Source organism: Capricornis sumatraensis, chromosome 3 (genome assembly GCF_032405125.1).
Source record: "Capricornis sumatraensis isolate serow.1 chromosome 3, serow.2, whole genome shotgun sequence".
Lineage (NCBI taxonomy): Eukaryota > Metazoa > Chordata > Mammalia > Artiodactyla > Bovidae > Capricornis > Capricornis sumatraensis.
Window position 1 is genome coordinate 42,099,610 of NC_091071.1, and position 20,928 is coordinate 42,120,537.

General features: G+C 47.5%; 1 protein-coding gene across 2 annotated transcripts in view; it reads left to right on the forward strand.

The window, feature by feature from the left end:
- Positions 1-20,324, forward strand: part of LUC7L (LUC7 like) — a 36,337-nt gene extending 16,013 nt beyond the window's left edge. The window contains exons 4-10 of one of the 2 annotated variants that reach the window (XM_068967298.1): positions 7,540-7,650; positions 8,624-8,767; positions 12,253-12,429; positions 14,834-14,922; positions 18,475-18,504; positions 18,867-19,034; positions 19,648-20,324. In XM_068967298.1, the coding sequence (XP_068823399.1) occupies positions 7,540-7,650; positions 8,624-8,767; positions 12,253-12,429; positions 14,834-14,922; positions 18,475-18,504; positions 18,867-19,034; positions 19,648-19,789 (861 nt within the window). In that variant the 3' untranslated portion in view covers positions 19,790-20,324. The remainder of the gene's footprint in view (positions 1-7,539; positions 7,651-8,623; positions 8,768-12,252; positions 12,430-14,833; positions 14,923-18,474; positions 18,505-18,866; positions 19,035-19,647) is intronic. The other variant, XM_068967299.1, reaches the window with a different exon arrangement.
- Positions 20,325-20,928: the final 604 nt, after the last annotated feature.

The window sequence follows — 20,928 nt, forward strand, 5'->3', positions numbered from 1 at the left end:
CACCCCTCCTTCCAGCTCCTTAAAAATCATATCTGAGGGTATTCCCTGATGGTCCAGAGGTTAGGACTTCCTCCTCTTACTGCCAAGGGTTCCAGTTCAGTCCTAGGTCTGGAAACTAAGATCCCACAAGCTGTAGCCAAAATTTAATATATATATTAAATAATAGGTATGTTCTCTAATTTAGAGAAAATCATATTTTATCTTATAGATGGTTCATGTTGGAATGTTTGCTAGCTAGTGCTAAACCTCCAGAGGAGGTCTTCCTGTTCTGATGAGTCAGGGGTGACTTGGAGCAGCTGTGCTTGTGGGAGGGCAGTCAGCAAGTAGCTTGTCAGCATGTTAAATGTATGTATACACTCGTTCCAGGAGACTGCTGCTGGGACTGTATCTTAATGGTATATGTTAATGAGTCCACAGAGAAGGTGCTCATTGCAACTTTTTTTTGAAGTGAAAAGGATATAATGGGACTGTTGATTAATGAGGACTACTTCCATTAGTTATTGCCCTTTCATACAGTGAATGGTGCTTTGTGGAGCTCTGGGTGCTAGGAAGATTTTGCCATAACTTTTAATTTATTTATAATTTTTATTTAAATATGAGTAACTTTTTAAATTTATTACTTATTTGCCATCATTTTTAAAAATAACGACTTAAAGGTAAAATACACAAGCCATAAAATTTATCCTGCCTTGAATTTTTAATACATATCAGTAGTGTTTGGATGTGCATGGGTTACTTTAATACACTAAATGTGGCCTGGCTTTGAAATACTAGGCTAAAATAGTTATTTCCTTAGTTACGCAGAATAAACTTAGAAGGAAAAAATAAAATCCTTTTCCAGAATATAGGTTTGTTACAAGAACCTGATGGAATAACTTTTCAATCTTCTTGATAGGTAAGACAACTGTTGGAGATTCCAAGTGAAAAGTCTGCCCTTTTCCACATGACTCCTATCCAGTGCCTCTCCAGAGGTCACTTGTATCTTTTGAAGATAGGCTCTTCAGGGTGAACACACGTATATAGCAAAAGCTGGTTGTGATGTTTCTTGTCGAATTGCAGTTTGATAAATCAGAACACTGCAGAAACGCTTTGGCCAGATGGTGTCAGTGAGCTGACTCTTGATCTCGCTGACCTGTTGCTGCCTCCTGAGGAGCTGCTGTTGGTGTGAGGTTCCAAGCCTGCCACGTGACCATGTGGATGGTTCAGTTCCCAGGCGTGGAACCAGCAGCTCCTGTATTGTGTTGAAGTTGGTTTCTGGAGAGAGTACAGGATAGTCATCACTACTATAAGACGGACACAGGTTTTGTTTTCACAAATTGTGAACCGTCACTAATCCATGATTTTTCTTAGTAGCTTATATTTGTGTATCTTACCACGTGTTTTGGTAGAATCTCTTCACTGTTGACAGTAAATCTGTGAGGTGGACCTAACATTTATCTCCACAGAGTCTCTGAAAGTATAATAATATTGGTGCTATTTGCCAGAAGTCATGGAAACATCATCACATGACCCTGGGAGAGTTATTTTGTTGAGTGGATCAGTCAGGGGTGTTTAGGAGCTTTTTTAATCCAGGTTGTATTAGAGACAGCGGTTTTAAAACAGGTTATTATAGTCATATCAACATGAAAGCTTTTGCATGTTAGGTGCCTTTCATCTATTCTTTCAGAAAAGAGGAACTTTTAAAACTTGAGTTTTAGTGGATTTATTAATCAGTGAATGCATTAATTTAAAAGAAAATTATGCTTTTATAGAAAGCATCATTATTAGTCTGTTTTATTTCTTTTTTTTTTTTAAATTTATTTCACCACGCTGGGGCTTAGTTGCAGCATGTAGCATCTGTAGTCTTGGCAAGCAGGAGCTCTTAGTTGCGTGCGGCATGCAGGATCTAGCTCCCCAACCAGGGATCAGACCTGCGCCCCTACACTGGGAGTGTGGCATCTCAGCCCCTGAATCACCAGGGAAGTTCCAGTCTGTTTTATTTCTGAATTAGTTGCTCAGCTTAGGTGACATTTGACTTTCAGTATAAAAATATTTTATAAGAGCTCATCAGCTCTGTATACAATTTTAAACTTTCAATGTTCTCTAAGCAGTAAGAAATGGTCCTAGAGTATTGGCCTGTGTATGAGAAGACTTAAGGTGTTTATTGCATTGTTCTGAATTAGTGAAAGGTGAAAAAATGCAAATACATATTTATTGTGGAATGTATATAGTTATTTTAAAATAGTGAAATGCTGCACAGCTATAGATATAGAAACTGTGTGCATTGATGTAAAAAATGAAAAAGCTTTAAAAACTATCCTAGACGGAGTAAAAATTGTGTACTTGTATATGCGTTTTAATACAGTTTTAAAAGGTATTTACCAAGCTCAAATGATTATTTCTTAGGGAGGAAGAAAGAATTATGCTTTTTAAGTCATGTGACATTATTAGGTCCAATTGAATTGCTAATATAGTGTGCAGAAATGAAAATTGAAAGGTACTTCTACCTTATAATTTATTTCTACAAATCCTCTGTCTTAAGAAAGTACAGTGGACCTTTAAACAATGCTTGTTGCTTGAACTGTGAGGGTGCACTTCGAGGTTTTTTTCAGTAAATGCGAACTGCACAGCTATAGGGTCCATCGCCTACGCCCACCCCCTCATTGTTCAAGGGTCAACTATGATTGAAAACACAGGCAAACAATGGTACACAAAGTATTGTTGTCATAGCATCGTGTATAAGGTTGAAAAATTGGATGCAACAAAAAACGCTTTAGTGATGAATGAACAGATTATGAGGGACTCAAATGGTAGACTGTGCCCTTGAAATTAATTTTTGTGAGACCTGAATGTTCAGTGACTTAAGTTCCTTAGGAAGTCCTGAGCAAAAAAGGGATAAGTGTGTGTATTGGAACTCACTGTGTGCCCTCACTGAAAGTGTGTGGCCAAATCAAAATTCCCGGACTGTCGTGGAAAGCCCAGAAAGCCTCCTCCCCTGTGCCCCTCCCGCTCCCTGGAGGCAGTCCCCTACCACAGCTTCAAAGTGGAAAAGGAGCAACAGCTTGCTGTTCAAGTGCTGCAGGCGACCTTGAATGGCCAGTTGCTTTTTGTTTTGTTTTACCTTGGAGGATCTCAGCAGGAGGTGTAACAGCTTAATGGATCTCCGTGTACCCGTCTTTCAGCCTCAGGAATGATCAGCTTATGGCCAACTGACTTCACAAATCTCAGACTTCACACATCCTATCATCTGTAAATATTTCAGTGTTGCCATTGACTTGTGAAGTTATTTTTACTCTGCATACAAAAATCTGGTATTATAATTGGTTGGGACAGAATGTACTTATGACCATGTTTTTCTTTTTTAATTGAAGTACAGTTGATTTAGTGTTGTGTTAGTGTCTGGTGTACAGCCAAGTGGTTCACTTATACATATATATACTTTTTTTTCAGATTCTTTTCCAGTATAGTATATTACAAGATACTAAATATATTTTCCAGTGCTGTACAGTAGGACCTTCTTTGTATAGTTTATATATAGTAGTTTGTATTTTATTAGCATGTTTTTTTTAATGTGTGGAGAAAAAAATTAAACATGCAAGTGTAAGCAGAATAATATAGTGACCATCTCTGGGTTTCGTCTCCCGGTTTTCAGTGATTGTTGATGTTAAGATTTGTTTCATCTTTGTTTTGTCTTTCCATACTGGATTATTTTACAGTAGTTCCTAGAGATGGAATTTTATCTGTAAGTACTGCAGATATATCTAGAAGATAATTTTACTTAAAATGTTTATTATTTAAAGGATAATTTCTTAATCTTATCTAACAGTCTTCAAATTTCTCAGATTGTCTCAAAAAGGATTTTTTTTACAGTCTTTTGTTTGACTCATATACCAAAATAAGATCTACATGCTAGGATGCTTCGTAAGTCTTTTTACATCTGTTTGAAGAAATTAACGTTTCTCATATCCTGGATTTTGCTGATTGTATCCTTATGATGCAGTCTTTTTAACATGTTTTCCCTTATATTTGAAATTTCCTGTAAGCCGGAAGTTAGATCTGGATGCGTGATGGTCAGAATCAGGTTTTCGTTTGACAGAGTAGCACAGAGGTGGAGCTGGGCAGCGGCTGGCACGTCACCTCGGTGGCATGATGTCAGTGGACTCGAGTGGCGCTGGCAGTCTGGCTGCTGGTTGCACAGGCCCCCATCAGACTGGGGCCACGTGCGTCCAGCAGCAGTGAGGAGTATTGCCCAGATCAGTTACGTCACTAGGGTTGCTGCTTGTCACTAACTGTAAAACACGTAAGATGTTCACATGGTTCAGAGTTTGAGATACGAAAGGTATGTTGTGAAGCCTGTCTCCTGCTCTGCTCTTCAGCCCCCTGATTGGCCCCAGAGCTAGTCAGGTGTTGAGTTTCTTTTCTTCCCTTTGGAGATGATGTGGAACCTGAGGGGCATGTATCTCACTTTTCTTAAAACACAAGTAATAGTCCCCTGGACACATGCTCTGTCTGCCTGCTCTTCCCTCATCTTGATTTAATTTTCAGCATATATCTCAGATTATTCCCTGCCATATAGTTAACTCCACCCTTTTTGTGGTGACATAATATTCCAGAGGATGGTGTCTGTTTCATAGGAGTAGTCCCCTGTTGATGGGCATAGTGCTGCAGTACACATCAGCACATTGTGAGTGTGTCTAGGAAAGATCCCTGGAGGCGGGACTGGCCGCCCAGAAAGGTTGTGCTTTGTCATTTTGGTGGCTAGAGCCACCAAGCTCTCCAGAGGGTGAGTGCTGCCCCCAGTGGCACCTGGGAGTTCCCATTTTCACGTCTTCACTAACAGCGAGTTACCAAACTTCCAGTTTTTGCCAGTCAGAGAGGTTTAAGCAGGTATTTCTTTGTGGGCCTGTCAGGGTTGTCAAAAAGGTATTTCTTTGTGTAGGTATACCCTGCTTAGACCCTCAACTTTAGCTAGTGGCTGGCTCCTCCACCCAAAACTTGGGTTACCTGGGAGAAATTACCTCATCATTGTCTCTTTCTAGCACAGCCTTGGCCTGACCACCCCAGGACCTGGCCTTAGTTTCTTGAAAGAGTTACACCAGGAGTTCCTTAGGAGAGGAAGTAGGTCATCCGTATAAATGCATCTCAAGTATCCCAACTTGCATGCGGACACACAGGGCACTGTTAATTCACTGTTCACATGTGGAAAATGTAAATATTTTTCTCTATTCAGTGAAAATATAGTTCACTTTTTCCCCACATTGATTTCCTTTGAGATGTAACACGTTTCTAGAGCAACACACCGTCTCACCTAATGGGACCACTGCTCTCTGTCTTACAGGTGTGTAGTGTGGCAGTCACACTTTCCCTTAGGTTCGGGGTTAGAGTCCCTGTACAACCCTGGGCAAGTTACTTTGCCCTTTTCTAGTTTCTATATACGGGGCTGGTGAGTACTGCCTCAACTGTGAGGGCCAAGCGTAGGGACTGTGGAGTCGGATCCCAGGAGTCCTTGCCTCAGGACTCTGGAGACTGCTTCCTTTCCTCCACCTGGGAGTTGGTGCCTGGAGAGCCCCGGATGGCTGTCCTGAGGCACGTGTTTGCACTGACTGTTCTGCTGGCAGCACGGGCTCCTCTCAGGCTTGCCGATGCTGCTGGGCAGGAGGGTCAGGGAGAGCATCTCACCGTCTTGGGGGGTCAGGGGCAGCCTCAGCAGCAGTGAGACCTGTGCACCCCCATGAGCTCAACCCCCGACAGTATGTGGTTCATCACACCACCCCTGAATTACAGAGTATAGGTGCATGACTTCCTAGTAAGTGGTGGATTGTCAGTAGCACTTAATTTGTAGGTTTGAATACCTTCTTTGTGAATTTTATTTTCATCATTTAAACCTGCTCTTTGATTTAGGAAGCAAAATGAAATTGAGAAGCACATTGAAGAGAAGGAGGGGCAGCAAAACAGAGCCATCTTTTAAAGAACATTCAGTTGAGATGTCTCTGCATTCTGCCTGTTCTGTGCTGCGAAGTTTACCGTTTTATTGTTAGCTGATCAGATGTCTGAGTCCATAGCCAGTTTATATTCTGTGTAAGGTGCAGTGGTTCTTTGCTTGGTAAAGGCACTGGCAGAATTGCCCACTCAAACCCTGATGAGCAGAGTCTTGGTTCCATGTCGGGTGTGAGGTTGCTCTCTGGGGAGGCAGTAGAGGAGCTCTGTACCCAGGTCTCAGCACCAATAAGCAGGCGGCCCCGGGGCCTCTTGGGCTGGTCCGCCAGGAGCCCTTGTCCCTAAGAGCATGGGCAGTGCCTGACTTGAACTTTGATCCTGTCAAGTCCCCACCTTGTCAGCAGAGCTGGTCAGCTCGACATCCTTCCAGGAAATGCAGTGCATGCGTGCCAACAAATGCCAGTCACTGGCTTTCCTGATGGTTTGATTTGAGCATAGTGAAATGCTCATCGAGAATATTTGAGGACCAATAACAGAAAGGAGGTCTTTAGCTTCAGGAGTGTGGGGTTGGGGAGTTTTCCTTGGTGGACCACAGGTGTAGCGCTATCACAGAGCCTCTTCCCTGTCTTGACCAAGGCCAAAGTGTGCTTTCCTTTGAAAGACGGGGATCCCACTGTCAACGCTGATCCCTGCTGGGGGCTCTCTCCAGACCACATCTGGAGGCAGGGACATAGGTCATCACTTCTTGGTCCCTTGGCCTCTGCCTTATTACCATTTGCACCCAGAGCTTTCCTGGCTCTGCTCACCCTGTCTAATCCCGTCACCCGCTCCCAGCGTCACTTGCTATCTGTGTAACACGCCCCTGCGTCAGCAGCGTGGGACCTGCTGCCCAGCACTGGTTGGTCCTAGCCTGGAGATTGGAAAAGGGTGTCCTGTTTGTATGTTTATCTGAAGTTATGTTGGGGCCTTGACTAGTTACAGCAAGTTAACTGCTTAGCATATATGACCACTTATTGATTAGTATTTTATTGTTTTCCACCAACTGTTTTCAGAGTGTCTTTTCCTTTATCTCTTTGGGTAAGTAGTAACCTGTTTTCCCACTACTTTAGATGGTAGGCCATAACTGAACGTGTTCACCGCTCAAGTAACATTTGTTCTATTTTGTTTTGAGGTGGAAGGGGGAACTCTACCCTCAGAACATGAGGGAATAATATTTACGTGGCTCACAAAGACCAGTGAGTACATCTGCACCCCCCGCCTCACCAGTGGAGGGCCTCTGACATAATAACATGGCCTAGCCTCTCCTGTTCCTCAGAACAGTTAGTTATGTCAGGTGTTTCAACTTCCTTTAGAATTTCTTGAAATTGTTGAGGGATGGGGGTTCTTTGACACATTTGAAGATAAATCAGATGAGAAGACCATACTTGTGCACGGTCGTTTGGTTTAACAAAGCCCCTTGATTGAATGTGATTGTGGACATGTTAGCAGTAGCGTAGCTGCAGATCTTCCCACTGAACCGACAAGCCTTAAGAACCAAGCCAGGACTGCACTTCCTATCGAACACATGAGCTCTGAGGTCACAGGCAGGTCACTGACTGGAGCCCTCTGCCTCTCCTGAGCTAGGCGATGGATCACTTGGAGTCCTTCATCGCTGAGTGTGATCGGAGAACGGAGCTTGCCAAGAAACGGCTGGCAGAGACCCAGGAGGAGATCAGTGCAGAAGTTTCTGCAAAGGTATGCGGGGAGGGAGGCCTCCACCTCAAGTCGTCGGTATCAAAGCGGGGCTGGGACCTGTGGGTGCCGAGTGCGCATTTTGGGGTGGACAGTGGGTGTCCACTGCCCTGGCTGTTAGAAGGAAGGAGGGAAGCTGTCACCAAGCTCGCAGCCTGTCACTGTGCTATGCATATGTCGTAAAGTTACTTGATCAACCTCCCTGCGCAGAACAGGAAATGGGTAAGTTAGCAGGGAAATGGTTAAGATTCTGGTGTGTCTGTGTCACAGAAGAAAAAAGCAGACCTGGTGAAATCGGCATGTGCATCATTTAGAAGGCCTTGCCCCTCTTGAGTGAGTTCTCTTCAGTGTTCTTTTCTCCTTCAGTTTTATGAAAGGATTTCTTAGGAGAGAGTTTTTAACTAGCCCAGTGGTGCTGTTTATTTCTGAAAGAAACTCCCAGTGATTAGTCATTTTGCTTAAAGGGTAAGTCATGTATGTGTTTAGGCTCACACATTTTGTTACCCTCACCTGGAGACTGAGCTGTACTGGAAGGTATACAGAGTGGCGGCCTGGAAGCTGGGCCACAGGACAGGCCTTACAGCCTGTGGGAGTGACAGGTGTGTGTTGTTGCCTCTACTAGGGTTCAGTGCAGAGATCTGTTAGGGTCTGACACTTAATGGTTGGTCTCAGTGGTGGCAGTGTGGGTGCTGTAACTGTTAGAATTCATGTCATCAGTGAAGTTTCCAGCTGTTGGTGTATTCTCTGTGAAACAGCAGAAATGCAACAAGAGAAACACCTTTTGCATTAAAAAATCTTTTGTTTTTATTTTTTTAATTGGATAATTGCTTTACAGTATTGTGTTGGTTTTTGCCATACAACAGCACAAATCAGTCATAACTATACACACACACACACCCCACCATCCTTTCAGCCTCCATCCCAGCTCTCGTCTTTTGTTTTTAGGTGTCTTACCTGGCTGTCTCTTTCTCTCCAGGCAGAAAAAGTACATGAATTGAATGAAGAAATAGGAAAGCTGCTTGCTAAAGCTGAGCAGCTGGGAGCTGAAGGAAATGTGGATGAATCACAGAAGATTCTCATGGAAGTGGAGAAAGTCCGTGCAAAGAAAAAAGAAGCTGAGGTTGGTGAGGAAAATGTCTTAAAGAGGGAAGAAACATAGTAACTTCGGAGAGCTGACCATTGGACTAAAACTGAGCCATGCCTCCATTTTCTTGAATTTTGAGGAGTTGGAAGTAGGGTGATAATGTCAGGATGGTACAATTTCAAGTCAGCCCACCCTGGGGTTTGTGTCTTCGCTGCTCACTTGACCCCTGCGGCCTCAGACTGAGCACTTTGTGCTCTGAGCATCCCTCCCGTGTGTAGAGTGCATCCTGAGCGTAGCTTGTCCATGTTAATGAGCACCTCCGGTCTGTGTCTGTCTGCTTCCAGGAAGGGCCCGGCGTACAAGGTGTTCAGCTGATGTGATGGGGCTGACTGGCTTTGCAGTTGCTGTGAAGAGAGGCCTCAGGTTATTCGTGACTCTGTGCCCTCAGGAGAGAGACTCCTGCAGGTCATGGGCTGCACCCCGGTGGTGTCCTTGGGCTGCCAGGCCAGCACTCTGCCGTGTGGTGCAGAAGCTGAGTCCAGGACTGTCTGGACTGTGTCCTCTGTTGGGTTTTCTGCTGCTCAGATCCTCCCCGCTGGAGTGGAGGTGGCCTGGGCTGACTTTGAGAATGGTGGGAAGGTTAGAGTCAGGGAGAGAGGGACGGGAGTGCACCTTTCCTCCTCCTGTGGCCAGGCAGAATGGATGTGAGCACTGGCTAAGATTCACTCTGATGAAGACGGGCGCTCAAAAGAAATGAGGTCTCAGTTTAAGAGTGACTTGGGGTGCAGGGGATGTTCAGGTAGGGCAGGGTGATCCTGAAGGCCATTTGCTGAGACCCAGACAGAAGATTGTTTGGATGGTGGATGGAGACGTGATGGCAGAGTGGGCAGCGTGCCAGCACAGGGCTGGTTTTGGTTGTTGCTGGTCCCCTGGCTCCTTGTGGCACCTGAGACAAAGTGGAGCTCAGTGATGACAGCTGAACACGTGAATCCTCCCGAGTGCCCACTGAGCAGTGACGTGTGCGTGGGGAGTCCCAGGTCCTGCATCGGAATCGTTACGTAGGATCCAAACCTCTGTGTGTTTAAAGGGAAAATTTGAGTATATGGAGTCAGGCTCCCCGGGTTGCTGACAGTACCCAGCAGAAAGGCCAGAGGGTCAGGAAGGAAGGAGCTCTGTAGCCTTTTAGTGAATCCTGAGGCTGAGCCTTCCTGCCTTGAGGAGCAGAGCAGACACCAGAAACCTGTGCGGTGGATCCGAGACTTGAAATAATATAGATGCGGGGTTCACCACTCGGATGTCTGCAGACAGCCCCAAGGGGAGCAAGAGTCAGATACACACGGGGACTCCAGGCGCCTTGCTTCGACCACTGTCCCTTTCCTTATCACCTGAGTGCCCCCCTTACTTAAAACTAACAGACAAGACAGGGTGGCTTGTGGGGGGGAGGCCTCTGCTGTGCTGGTCTGGGTAGCATCCACCCTACCCTTAGTGGCAGGCAAGGCTGTTTGGTATCCTAAGAAGTGGAGCGGGAGGGGTGCTGTGTGCTTTTTACCTGGTTTCCCGCAGTGGTTCTGTCTTAAAAAACTGTAAGCCAGCATCCCATCCCAGAACAGCTACTGAGTGGCCACTCGCCACCTGTAGGTCCTGCCTGCTGCCCTCTTCTGCACACCCACTTCTCTGACCACCAGTCTGCCCTTCATTCTTAGCGATTGCTCATTTTAAGAACATTGCATAATGGATTCACACAGTATGTAACCCTTAGGGATTGACTTTTTTTTCACTCTGCGTAGAATTTATTTTGAAGGATATTAGAGGATGGCATTCGTAGTTTCAAAACTACTGAAAGGTGTAGAATATTATCTCAGATTACTCTCACCCACCACGTTTCGTGTTTCTCGTTAAGCTGTTTGACTCTTTAGGAAAGAAGCCGCACTCTAATGGAAATCTGAGCTCATGGTCTTTCTGCCTCTGTCCCCAGAGGTGTTCGTGTGCGTACATTGTATACCTGGGCTCATAAACCGTGGGCGTGGAGGCGTCCCGCGTCGGTGCTGCAGGTCCTCCCACTTGCATCGCCGGGCAGCGCTCTCCAGGCTGCTGTAGGCCGGTGGGTGCAATTTGCTTACTGCTGCGGGACTGCACTTTAGGGGCACATGGCTGTTTGTCCATGGGTGGTTTTCCAGGTCACTGATGGTTTCTCATCTCACGGCTGGTCTGTGTGTCCAGCGATGTGCTCGTGTGAGGGATGTTTCTGGTAACCCCACCTTTACAGACAGGCTGCCGCCACAGTAACCATGCTGCACGGGCGCCGGCGTCAGGGTATGGGACCGCCTGGTGTTCTGTGTCTCCATCAGTCTAGTGAGTGACATGATGTCTTATTTTAACCTGCATTTTTTAGGGAATGTTTTGAATGTATGAATTAATGGAAGATTATTACATTGTCTTCTCTTTAAGGACAAATGTTGAAATGCTCCCTTAACCTAGATTTTGAAGGAGTGTGTTAATTTGAGCACAGGCAGCCATCACTGTGTCCTGGGCCATTTTCTTTTGTATTCGTGTGTTTTCCTTTGAGGCAGAGTGGCTCCCTGTGATGAGACTCAGCACACTGGCTGCTGGGCAGGGGTAGGGGGTGTGTGTATTGTGCGCTTTGTTCTGTTCCCTTAGGCACATTTCGTGTTTTGAAGAGATGTCTGGTGTGTTTCTCCTTCCAGATTTTAGGTTTCAGGGCTGCACTGGGCATTCCTGGACACTGGGACAGACTCTGTGGATGCTCTGTGTTTTGCCTGTCTGTTTGGTGTGATTGGGGCGCTGTAGTCAGTTTGATCTTCCCAGAGCTCCGCCATATCTGGTGTGATCAGGGGCGCCGTAAGGGGCCTGTAGTCTGGTCTTCCCAGAGCTCCGCCATGTCTGATGTGATCAGGGGTGCTGTGAGGGGCCTGTAGTCTGGTCTTCCCAGAGCTCCGCCATGTCTGATGTGATCAGGGGCACTGTGAGGGGCCTGTAGTCTGGTCTTCCCAGAGCTCCGCCATGTCTGGTGTGATCAGCGGCGCCGTGAGGGGCCTGTAGTCTGGTCTTCCCAGAGCTCTCCGCCATTGCAGGGACTCCCCTTCCCCGCTGGCCTTTAGCACACAGTCTCCCGTGTGTCTCAGTGTTCTGAATATCCCTCAGTGCTTTGAAATCATGACTCTTAGTTCATCTCTTAAAGAAACATTTTAAATTGGATTACAATTTAATTACAATTTATTGAAATTAAATTACAGTTTAATTACAAGTATCTGAAGCTTTGTAAACGATTCAGGTTTATGTATTTTGAAATCATCTTTAGTTAATTTCCTGGTGGTTCAGTGGTTAGTAGTTGGCACTTCACTGCCAGGGCCTGGGGTTCAGTCTCTAGTCTGAATTAAAGTCCTGCAAGCTGGGCAGCTAAAAATAAAAGTCACCTCCCTTCATGTACTTCATTTTAGGGGTTGAGTGGACAGTGGCATTTGAGTTAACCTCACTTGGATCACTCTTTTCCTGCTCTCCAGGAAGAATACAGAAATTCCATGCCTGCGTCCAGTTTTCAGCAACAGAAGCTTCGTGTCTGTGAGGTCTGTTCAGCCTACCTTGGCCTCCATGACAATGACCGTCGTCTTGCAGACCACTTCGGGGGCAAGTTACACTTGGGATTCATTCAGATCCGTGAGAAGCTCGATCAGTTAAGGGTATGTTAAAGTGCTGTGTTTCTGAAGAAGCCTGCGAAGTCGTGATCATCTTCATGTCTCTCTGCTTGTAGCAAGCCTTGTGGTGTTTTTTTGTTGGTGGAGGTATCAGGCCTTGGTTTTATACCTTAGCTTTACAGTGAGCTACTCAGGTGTCATCATTGTGTTTCCTGAGATCTCAGAATCCAACAGGGCCTGGGATGTTTGTTTAGGCTACTACCCCTTGTTTACAGAGAACAATGGCAGAATTCATCCCAGGTACAGGGAACTCGTGCACCCCTCTGGAAACACTTCTCTTTGGAGGTGAGAGAGAGCCAGGAGCCTGTGGTTTTTCTCTTTGGGCGAAGGCAGACCTTTGGAGTGTGGTCAGGCTAGAAACATAAGAAGGTGATGCGGCTTTTTCTGGTGGCCCTGCCTCACGGCTGGATGCCCCTGTCCCTTCCTCAGGGCTCCTTGTTTTCCTGGGTTAGACTACAGCATTCGACGTCCTGGATATGGAGTGCTGAGAAGGAAAATTAAACAACTTTGGGATAAGTTGAATTGTTTTCAGATGGATGAAACCTCCCTGGCTGTGTACTAGGATGCTGGGAAATATGCAGGCCTTTCCTCCAGAAGCCCAAAATCCGGAAGGACAGACATGTGGCCCCTAACTATAGGCCACGTTGACAGTCAAGGCCTTAGGCCACCTGTGGCCCCAGGAAGGGGCAGTGGGTGGCGCCCTTACGCCCAGGAAAGGTCCCGGGAGGTGGTGTGTGCTCAGGCTGGAGAAGGAGCCGGTTGCAGGCTCGCCGCTGGTCTTGAGCATCTCCTGTTTCCGATGGAATTCTGAAAAGTGATACTTTCTGTCACACGGTTTTAAGTTGGAAATTTTTTTAAAAGTTTATGGTATAAAATATAAACATATATTTTATGTAGCTGCTGCTGCTGCTAAGTCACTTCAGTCATGTCCAACTCTGTGTGACCCCATAGACGGCAGCCCACCAGGCTCCCCCATCCCTGGGATTCTCCAGGCAAGAACACTGGAGTGGGTTGCCATTTCCTTCTCCAATGCATGAAAGCTAATATAGTATAACTAACAATTTGGTGGCAGCTACCATCTTCATAAAAAATCTACTCCTTTTATTCCTATTTTCCTTTAAATTGTCATTCCATTCCATAACATGCCAGAATCTTGCCCTAATGTTTCTTATACCTGAAAGCCTTTTTTTTTTTAATCAGCATACATTGAAACTTCTTTCCCTGAAATCTTTAGAACTTAAGTATTCACTGATGTAAAAATTATATTTTGTTATTGTGGTTATGAGCAGTATTCAGTTGATAGAACAATACAGCCAAGTTGCAGATTTCAATAAATAGCTATTACAACTATCAGCAGAAAAGGTTGCTTGGAAGTGCCCCTCTTAACCATGAGGAGAGTGGGAGCTCTGTGCCCAGTTCGGAGAGGGCTTCACTCAGTGGTCCCGGCCGTGTGCATGCCTGCAGGTCCTGTACCTGGATGGACGTGGCGGAGGGAGGCGGGGAAGAGTGAGGACTTGCCTGTGGGAGGACCTAATGCTTCAGGGAGTAGGGAGGGTTTGGGAAGGAGCTGATGCTACCCCCAGGCTGGTTCTTGGGCAGGATGTTTGGAGGCCGAGGTGCTGCTCCCAGTGTTTTATGTATGATGTCAGAGGGCAGAGCTAGAGGAGCCGCACAGGAGAGCTTGGGCCCAGATGCTTCGAGGTCACACACAGACACACACGCACCCCCAGCCGTGCCCTTTCTTCCTGGGGGCCTGGCTTTTGTCAGCACTGATATTTTAGGTCATGCTTCACGCCCTCTTGGACCTTGTCTTCTGGCTCTGGATACCTCCCCCTCCCCAGGGGGAGGTGAGGAGGCCTTCTTCTCAGCAGCATGAGATGGTGTGAAAGGCTCCGAGTGGGTTTTGGGGTGCTCCAGTGGCAGGGTCTCCAGGCCATCTCCTATCCCCCCCTGTCCCTCCATGTCCACTACAACCCATCCCCAGGACAGGCGGCAACGAGGCTGGGTACCTTGGCTTCCCTCAGCAAGATGTGCTTGATCAAATACACATGTTCTCCTTCACATAAAGTTTGTGGGGTCTTCTTTGGGTAAAAACCTTAACTTTCTTGATTGATTTGAAGTCATATGATAAACTCTCTGTAACTTAGAAGTACAGCACCTGTTAGAATTAGTAGTTTGTCACTGAATTTATAAAACAGTTTTTATTCCATCTATTTTCTGCTGTTTAAGAGGTTTTGTTAACAAAAAGAATTGTGTTCCTGTTCCCTGAATTTCCCTAAGGTTCTTAAATCGCCAGTACTGAGGTCATGTAAACGTTCTTTGTTCAACACTGTTCACACTCTAGTGTGTCTGTGCCTCTCTCATCTTCCCAGTTTTCCGTTTTATTTAGAAAACCGTGGCTGAGAAACAGGAGAAGAGAAATCAGGATCGGCTGAGGAGGCGAGAGGAGAGAGAGCGGGAGGAGCGGCTGAGCAGAAGGTGAGCCCAAGGACAGCCCCCATCCCGAGGACACCCCACCTATCCTGAGGACACCCCACCTATCCTGAGGACACCCCACCTATCCTGAGGACACCCCACCTATCCTGAGGACACCCCCCATCCTGAGGACACCCCATGTACTTGGCAGCCTTGCTGTTGCCTGTGACACTTGAGGTCTGCCAGGTACCTGGTGGCCATGAAAAGAAGCAAAAAGATTCCTGCCCGGAGCAGGCCCTATGGTGGGATCCACCAGGGACGGGCTCACGTGGGCCAAGGGCTAAGGGTGGTCCGGTGGGAGCGAGGAGAACATGAGTGGCTAGGAGGGTCCAGGTCCAAGAAGGGGCAGGGGCAAGCTGTGTGCTCTGGGGGCAGAGCTGATAGCATCTGATAGCATCTGCTAGCAGATGATGTGAGCTGTGCAGAGCAGGAGTGGAGGTGGCCTGGAGTGGCCGCTGATGGTGACAGAGGAGGGTAGCCTGGGAGCGGAGTTTTGGGAGAGGAGGTGGTTCTGGCCGTGTTAGGGCTGGGATGCCTGAGAGCAGCCAGGTAGTGGTGGTGGGTCTGGTCAGAGTTCGGGGCAGTGTCTGGAGCCCAGAGTAGCCAGGCGCTATATTGGGCACACAGATGCCTGGAGGGATTCCTGTGTGAATAACTTGCTAACTTTTTTGGTTTTCATTATTTTAATTATGTCACATGTTGATTATAAAGAGACTGGAACAGTATAAAAATATCAAGCACAGACACGAGGGTCTTTTCACATGGGTGGCCGCCTTCGTGGGTGGTGGTGTGCGCGGGTGCTTGGTCCCTGCAGCTGGCGTATTCTTGGCTGCGCAGCGCCATCTGTGCCGTTGGCGTCACCTGTCCTTCCGCCTTTGCCCACCCTCGTTTTCCTCCCTCTAACAACCACCAGTCTGTTGTCTCTGTGAGTTTGGTTCTTTTCTACTCTGCATGTAACTGGACTCCTACAGTATTTATCTTTCCCCGTCTGGCTTGTTTTACTTAGCGTAGTGCTCTCAGGGTCCATCTGTGCTGCTGCAAATGGCAGAATGAATAACATCCCACGGTGTATATACAGCTGCAGCGTCTGTATCAGTCCATCTGTCAGTGGACGCTTAGATTTTTCCTGTGTCTGAACTATTGTAAGTAATGCTGGAGTGACCACAGAGTTGTAAGTATCTTCAAAATAGTGATTTAATTTCCATCAAGTGAATATCCAGAATTGGAATTGCTGGATCATATTACAGTTCCATTAATTTTTGAGACCCCTCTATCCTGTTTTTCATAATGGCTGCACCAGTTTACATTCCCAGCAGCAGTGCTTTCTTTTCTCCACATCCTCACCAGCACCTGTTTCTTGTTATTTGGTGAGAGTACTCCGCCAGATGTGAGGTGACAGCCCATTGTGGTTTGATTTGTATTTCCCTGATGGATAAAGTTGTGGAGCAATTTTTCATGTCCCTGTTGGTCTTTGTATGTCTTCTTTAGCAAAATATTTGTTCAGGTCCTCTGCCCATTTTTTAAATCTTATTTTTTTTTCCTTCCATTTAGAGTTGTGTGAGTTCTTTTCATGTTTTGGATAAATGCCTCTTGTCAGTTACTTGATTTGTAGATATTTTCTCCCATTCAGTTGCTGTTTCATTTCGCTGATGGTTGTGCGGAAGCTTTTTAGTCTGATGTAGTCCCACTTGTTGACTTTTGCTTTTGTTACCTTTGCTTTTTAATTTTAATTTTTGGTGACTTATTATAAAACTCTTTTTGAATGAGTGCTAACGCGATCATCTTTGTATGTATGTGAGTATATATACAGTTCCTTAGAATTCCTGGGAGAGAGGAATTTAATATATACATACTGGTAGGTGTTAAGGAAATTATTTTCCTGGAGTTTTTATCAAATCGCCCTCTAGCCACATGGTGTGTGAGCAGCATCTTTTGTCACTTCCTCCTTCACAGGTTGAAAATTGCTGCTTAGAACAGGATATAAAAAGTGCATTCTTGTTGTCAAGTGGTTTTTTTTTTTTTTAATATTTATTTGGCTGCATCGGATCTTAATTGAGGCACGTAGTGAACAACAGACTGGTTCCAAATAGGAAAAAGAGTATGTCATGGCTGTATATTGTTACCCTGCTTATTTAACTTATATGCAGAGTACATCATGAGAAATGCTGGGCTGGAGGAAGCACAAGCTGGAATCAAGATTGCCAGGAGAAATATCAATAACCTCAGATATGCAGATGACACCACCCTTATGGCAGAAAGTGAAGAACTAAAGAGCCTCTTGATGAAAGTGAAAGAGGAGAGTGAAAAAGTTGGCTTAAAGCTCAACATTCAGAAAACGAAGATCATGGCATCCAGTCCCATCACTTCATGGCAAATAGATGGGGAAACAGTGGCTGACTTTATTTTTCTGGGCTCCAAAATCACTGCAGATGGTGATTGCAGCCGTGAAATTAAAAGACGCTTACTCCTTGGAAGGAGTTATGACCAACCTATATAGTATATTAAAAAGCAGAGACATTAATTAATTTGCTAACAAAGATCCGTCTAGTCAAGGCTATGGTTTTTCCAGTGGTCATGTATGGATGTGAAAGTTGGACTATAAAGAAAGCTGAGCGCCGAAGAATTGATGCCTTTGTACTGTGGTGTTGGAGAAGACTCTTAAGAGTCCCTTGGACTGCAAGGAGATCCAACCAGTCCATCCTAAAGGAGATCAGCCCTGAGTGTTCATTGGAAGGACTGATGTTGAAGCTGAAACTCCAATACTTCGGCCACCTGATGCGAAGAGTTGCTCATCGGAAAAGACTCTGATGCTGGGAGGGATTGGGGGCAGGAGAAGGGGACGACAGAGGATGAGATGGCTGGATGGCATCACCGACTCGATGGACATGGGTTTGGGTGGTCTCCGGGAGTTGGTGATGGACAGGGAGACCTGGCGTGCTGCAGTTCATGGGGTCGCAAGGAGTTGGACATGACAGCGACTGAACTGAACTGAGGGTCTTCCTCTTATCATGTGGAATCTTTGCATCAGGCACACGGGCTCCAGAGCGCGTAGACTCAGTAGTTGTGGCACGCGGTCTTAGTTTCCCCATGGCATGTGAGATATTAGTTCCCTGACCAGGGATTGAACTCATGCCCCTTGCACTGCAGGGTGGATTCTCAACCACTGGACCACCAGGGAAGGTCCCTCAAGTGCATCTCTTCCATTGCTGGTTGGTTGTGTACTGTTTTCCGGGAGCTCCTGCAGCACTCCCAGGAAAGTGAGCCTGTGTTTGGAGCTTGGGTGTCCTGCCCAGCCCTGCACCGTGACTATCTGTGTAGCTGGGTTGGTGTCCGCTGTGAAGTTTTGCAGAACCACTGGTTCAGCTCAATGCAGCGTGGACCCCTAGGTGCTGGTCTCTTGCTTCTCCCTCCAACAGGTGGGGGGCCCGGGGCGGGCCTCAAAGCAGGTCCTGTGGGAAGTTGACCCTCGTCACCATGTGGACGTGGGGCACCTCCCCTCAGCTATAAGGAATTGGGCTGTTTTTGGGAAATTGTTCATCTTTTTTTCCATTTTAGGTCTGGATCAAGAACAAGAGATCGCAGGAGGTAGGTTTTTCCATTGATACATTCTCAGTAAGATGTCCTTTTCCACGTGCTTTTTTCTTGATACTTAGCCTTTATAACTTGGCATTTGTTGTCTGGGGTCAGGGCTGGTCACAAAGGGCACAGGGCATGGGTTAGAAGGAGAGCCCTGGTTGGGGCGCAGTGCAGTGTGGGGTGGGCGTTCACTGTCAGTGAGAAGGATGATCAGAAAGTTCCTGGCATGTTTCCAGAAGCATTGGTGGGGCGAGTCTGGCCAGTTATTTGTGACCAGGGTGGCGTTGAGGGGATGATTGTGAACCTGGGTTACAAGTCTGGGAGGAGAGAGCAGATACAGCAGTAAGGTGTAAGCACAGCCTCTGTTGCAGGTCGCGCTCCCGGGACCGACGTCGCAGGCGGTCAAGGTCTACTTCTAGAGAGCGGCGGAAGTCGTCCCGCTCCCGGTCCCGGGACAGACACCGGCGCCACCGAAGTCGCTCCCGGAGCCACAGCCGCGGCCATCGCCGGGCATCCAGGGACCGGAGCTCGAAATACAAGTAACTACTCTGCTCCTTCAGTATCTGCAGCAGGAGTGGAGCCCTGCTTTGTGCGCCAGGCCCTGGGGGCTGTCACCCAGGGACTGAGCGTTGAGGCCTTCAGGGTCCTGACGCGGCCCACGGCTCTGGGAGTCCACCTGCTGGGGGCGGCAGGGGGCTTCAGGGCTGGACAGTTGAGAGCTGCAGAGGTGTCCCGTGTAGGCGAGGCTGTGCTTGGGCTACACATGCACTGCCACTGTGGCGCACACACCCCTGATAGGCTGCTCACCCAGCTTGTGATTAAAAAACACACTACTGATGACCATATTCTGAGATGACCACCTTTTGCTTTGGTAATACTTTTCCTCCATTGTGTTTTTACATAATGGATCAACTCATGCTGTATTTTCCTTTGCACTGTTTACATTTTAGTGAAAGCTGTCCCTGTTACTAGAACCCTCTGAAAATGCCACTCTGTGTTAGCTGCCCGGCCCTGCCTGTTCGGTTCCTGCTTGGCCCTCCCAGCTGTGCGGGTCTTCCCTTCCCTCGCGTGGAGGGTCCACGGTGTCCGCGCCTGGGGAGCACCCAGGAGGGAGGGCCAGCCCTCGATGAGCCTCTGGTTCCCTTTCCCCAGGTTCTCCCGAGAGCGGACTTCCAGGGAGGAGTCCTGGGAGCGCGGGCGGAGTGAGCGGGGGGCCACCGACTGGAGGCTTGAGAGTGCCAACGGGAAGGCTGCATCGCGGAGGTCAGAGGAGAAGGAGGCCGGCGAGATCTGAGCCCACGCCCAGGCGCTGTAAATAGTACGATCCACGTTTGACACGGCCTCACGTTACCCTTTCTATTTGCGGAATACAGCTCATCTTTTGTAGTTTAACATTTCTATTGTTTTGGAGCTAGCTGTAAGTTTCTAGAGGTGTACAGAGTTGCTCCTGTGTTCTGGGTTATGTCGAGTGGGAATAAACAACCTGACAGACTGCCTCCCGGCGGCCGCGGTGCGTTCTCTGCTGTCCTGGCTGCGCTGGACTTGCCATGCCTTCCACAGGGTGGGGGGCACGCCCGGGTCGCCTGCACGCAGCCCAGAAATGTGACTCATCCTCAGGCTCCCCTCTGCCTTATGCTCTCCCTGCCCCATGTGTCCTTCTGAGGTCCAAGCTGTTCTCTTCCCCCATTTCTTTGGAGGACTGCCTGTCTGCTTTGTGGTCGGCAGCCTCCGCCCAGCGCTGGAGCTCAGATAAGCCGCAGTTCCCTGTCTCGGAGTTACTCCGAGCAGAGACCCACGGAAAGGTCGCCATGACGGCCACGAGGTCCTCAGAGGAGGGCACGTTGACTTTGGGGTCAGTCATGGTTCTGCTCATCCTTGGCAGGGCTGGTGGTATTATCCAGTCTCCCTCAGCCTTTCTGCTTGTATCTTGAGACTAAAGTGAGCTATTCTGACAATACAACTGGGAGCTCTTTCATTTTTTCACTTTCCAGGGGGAGGATGACTGTGTCCGTGCTCAGTCGTGTCCAACTCTTTGTAACCCTGTGGACTGTAGCGGCCAGGCTCCTCTGTCCTTGGGATTCTCCAGGCAACCTACTGGAATGGATTGCCATTCCCTTCTCCAGGGGATCTTCCCGACCCAGGGATCGAACCTGTGTCTCTTAGGTCTCATGCATTGGCAGGCAGATTCTTTACCGTCTGAGCCATCAGGAAAGTTCATCAGGGTTTTATTTTTGGAGGCAGCTTCTGATGGCCATGTTGTGAAACACACACCCACACCCTGTGCAGAGCACATGGACACTGGGTCTGGGTCATGTGGCTGCCAGCCTCAGGGCGTGGTCGGTGGTCCTCTTCCAGGCTCCTCACTGTGGTTTGTTTTTCTCTGGAGGGATGTGGGTAGTGGGCTGCTCTGCTGCCCTATGGCAGGGTCTTCCC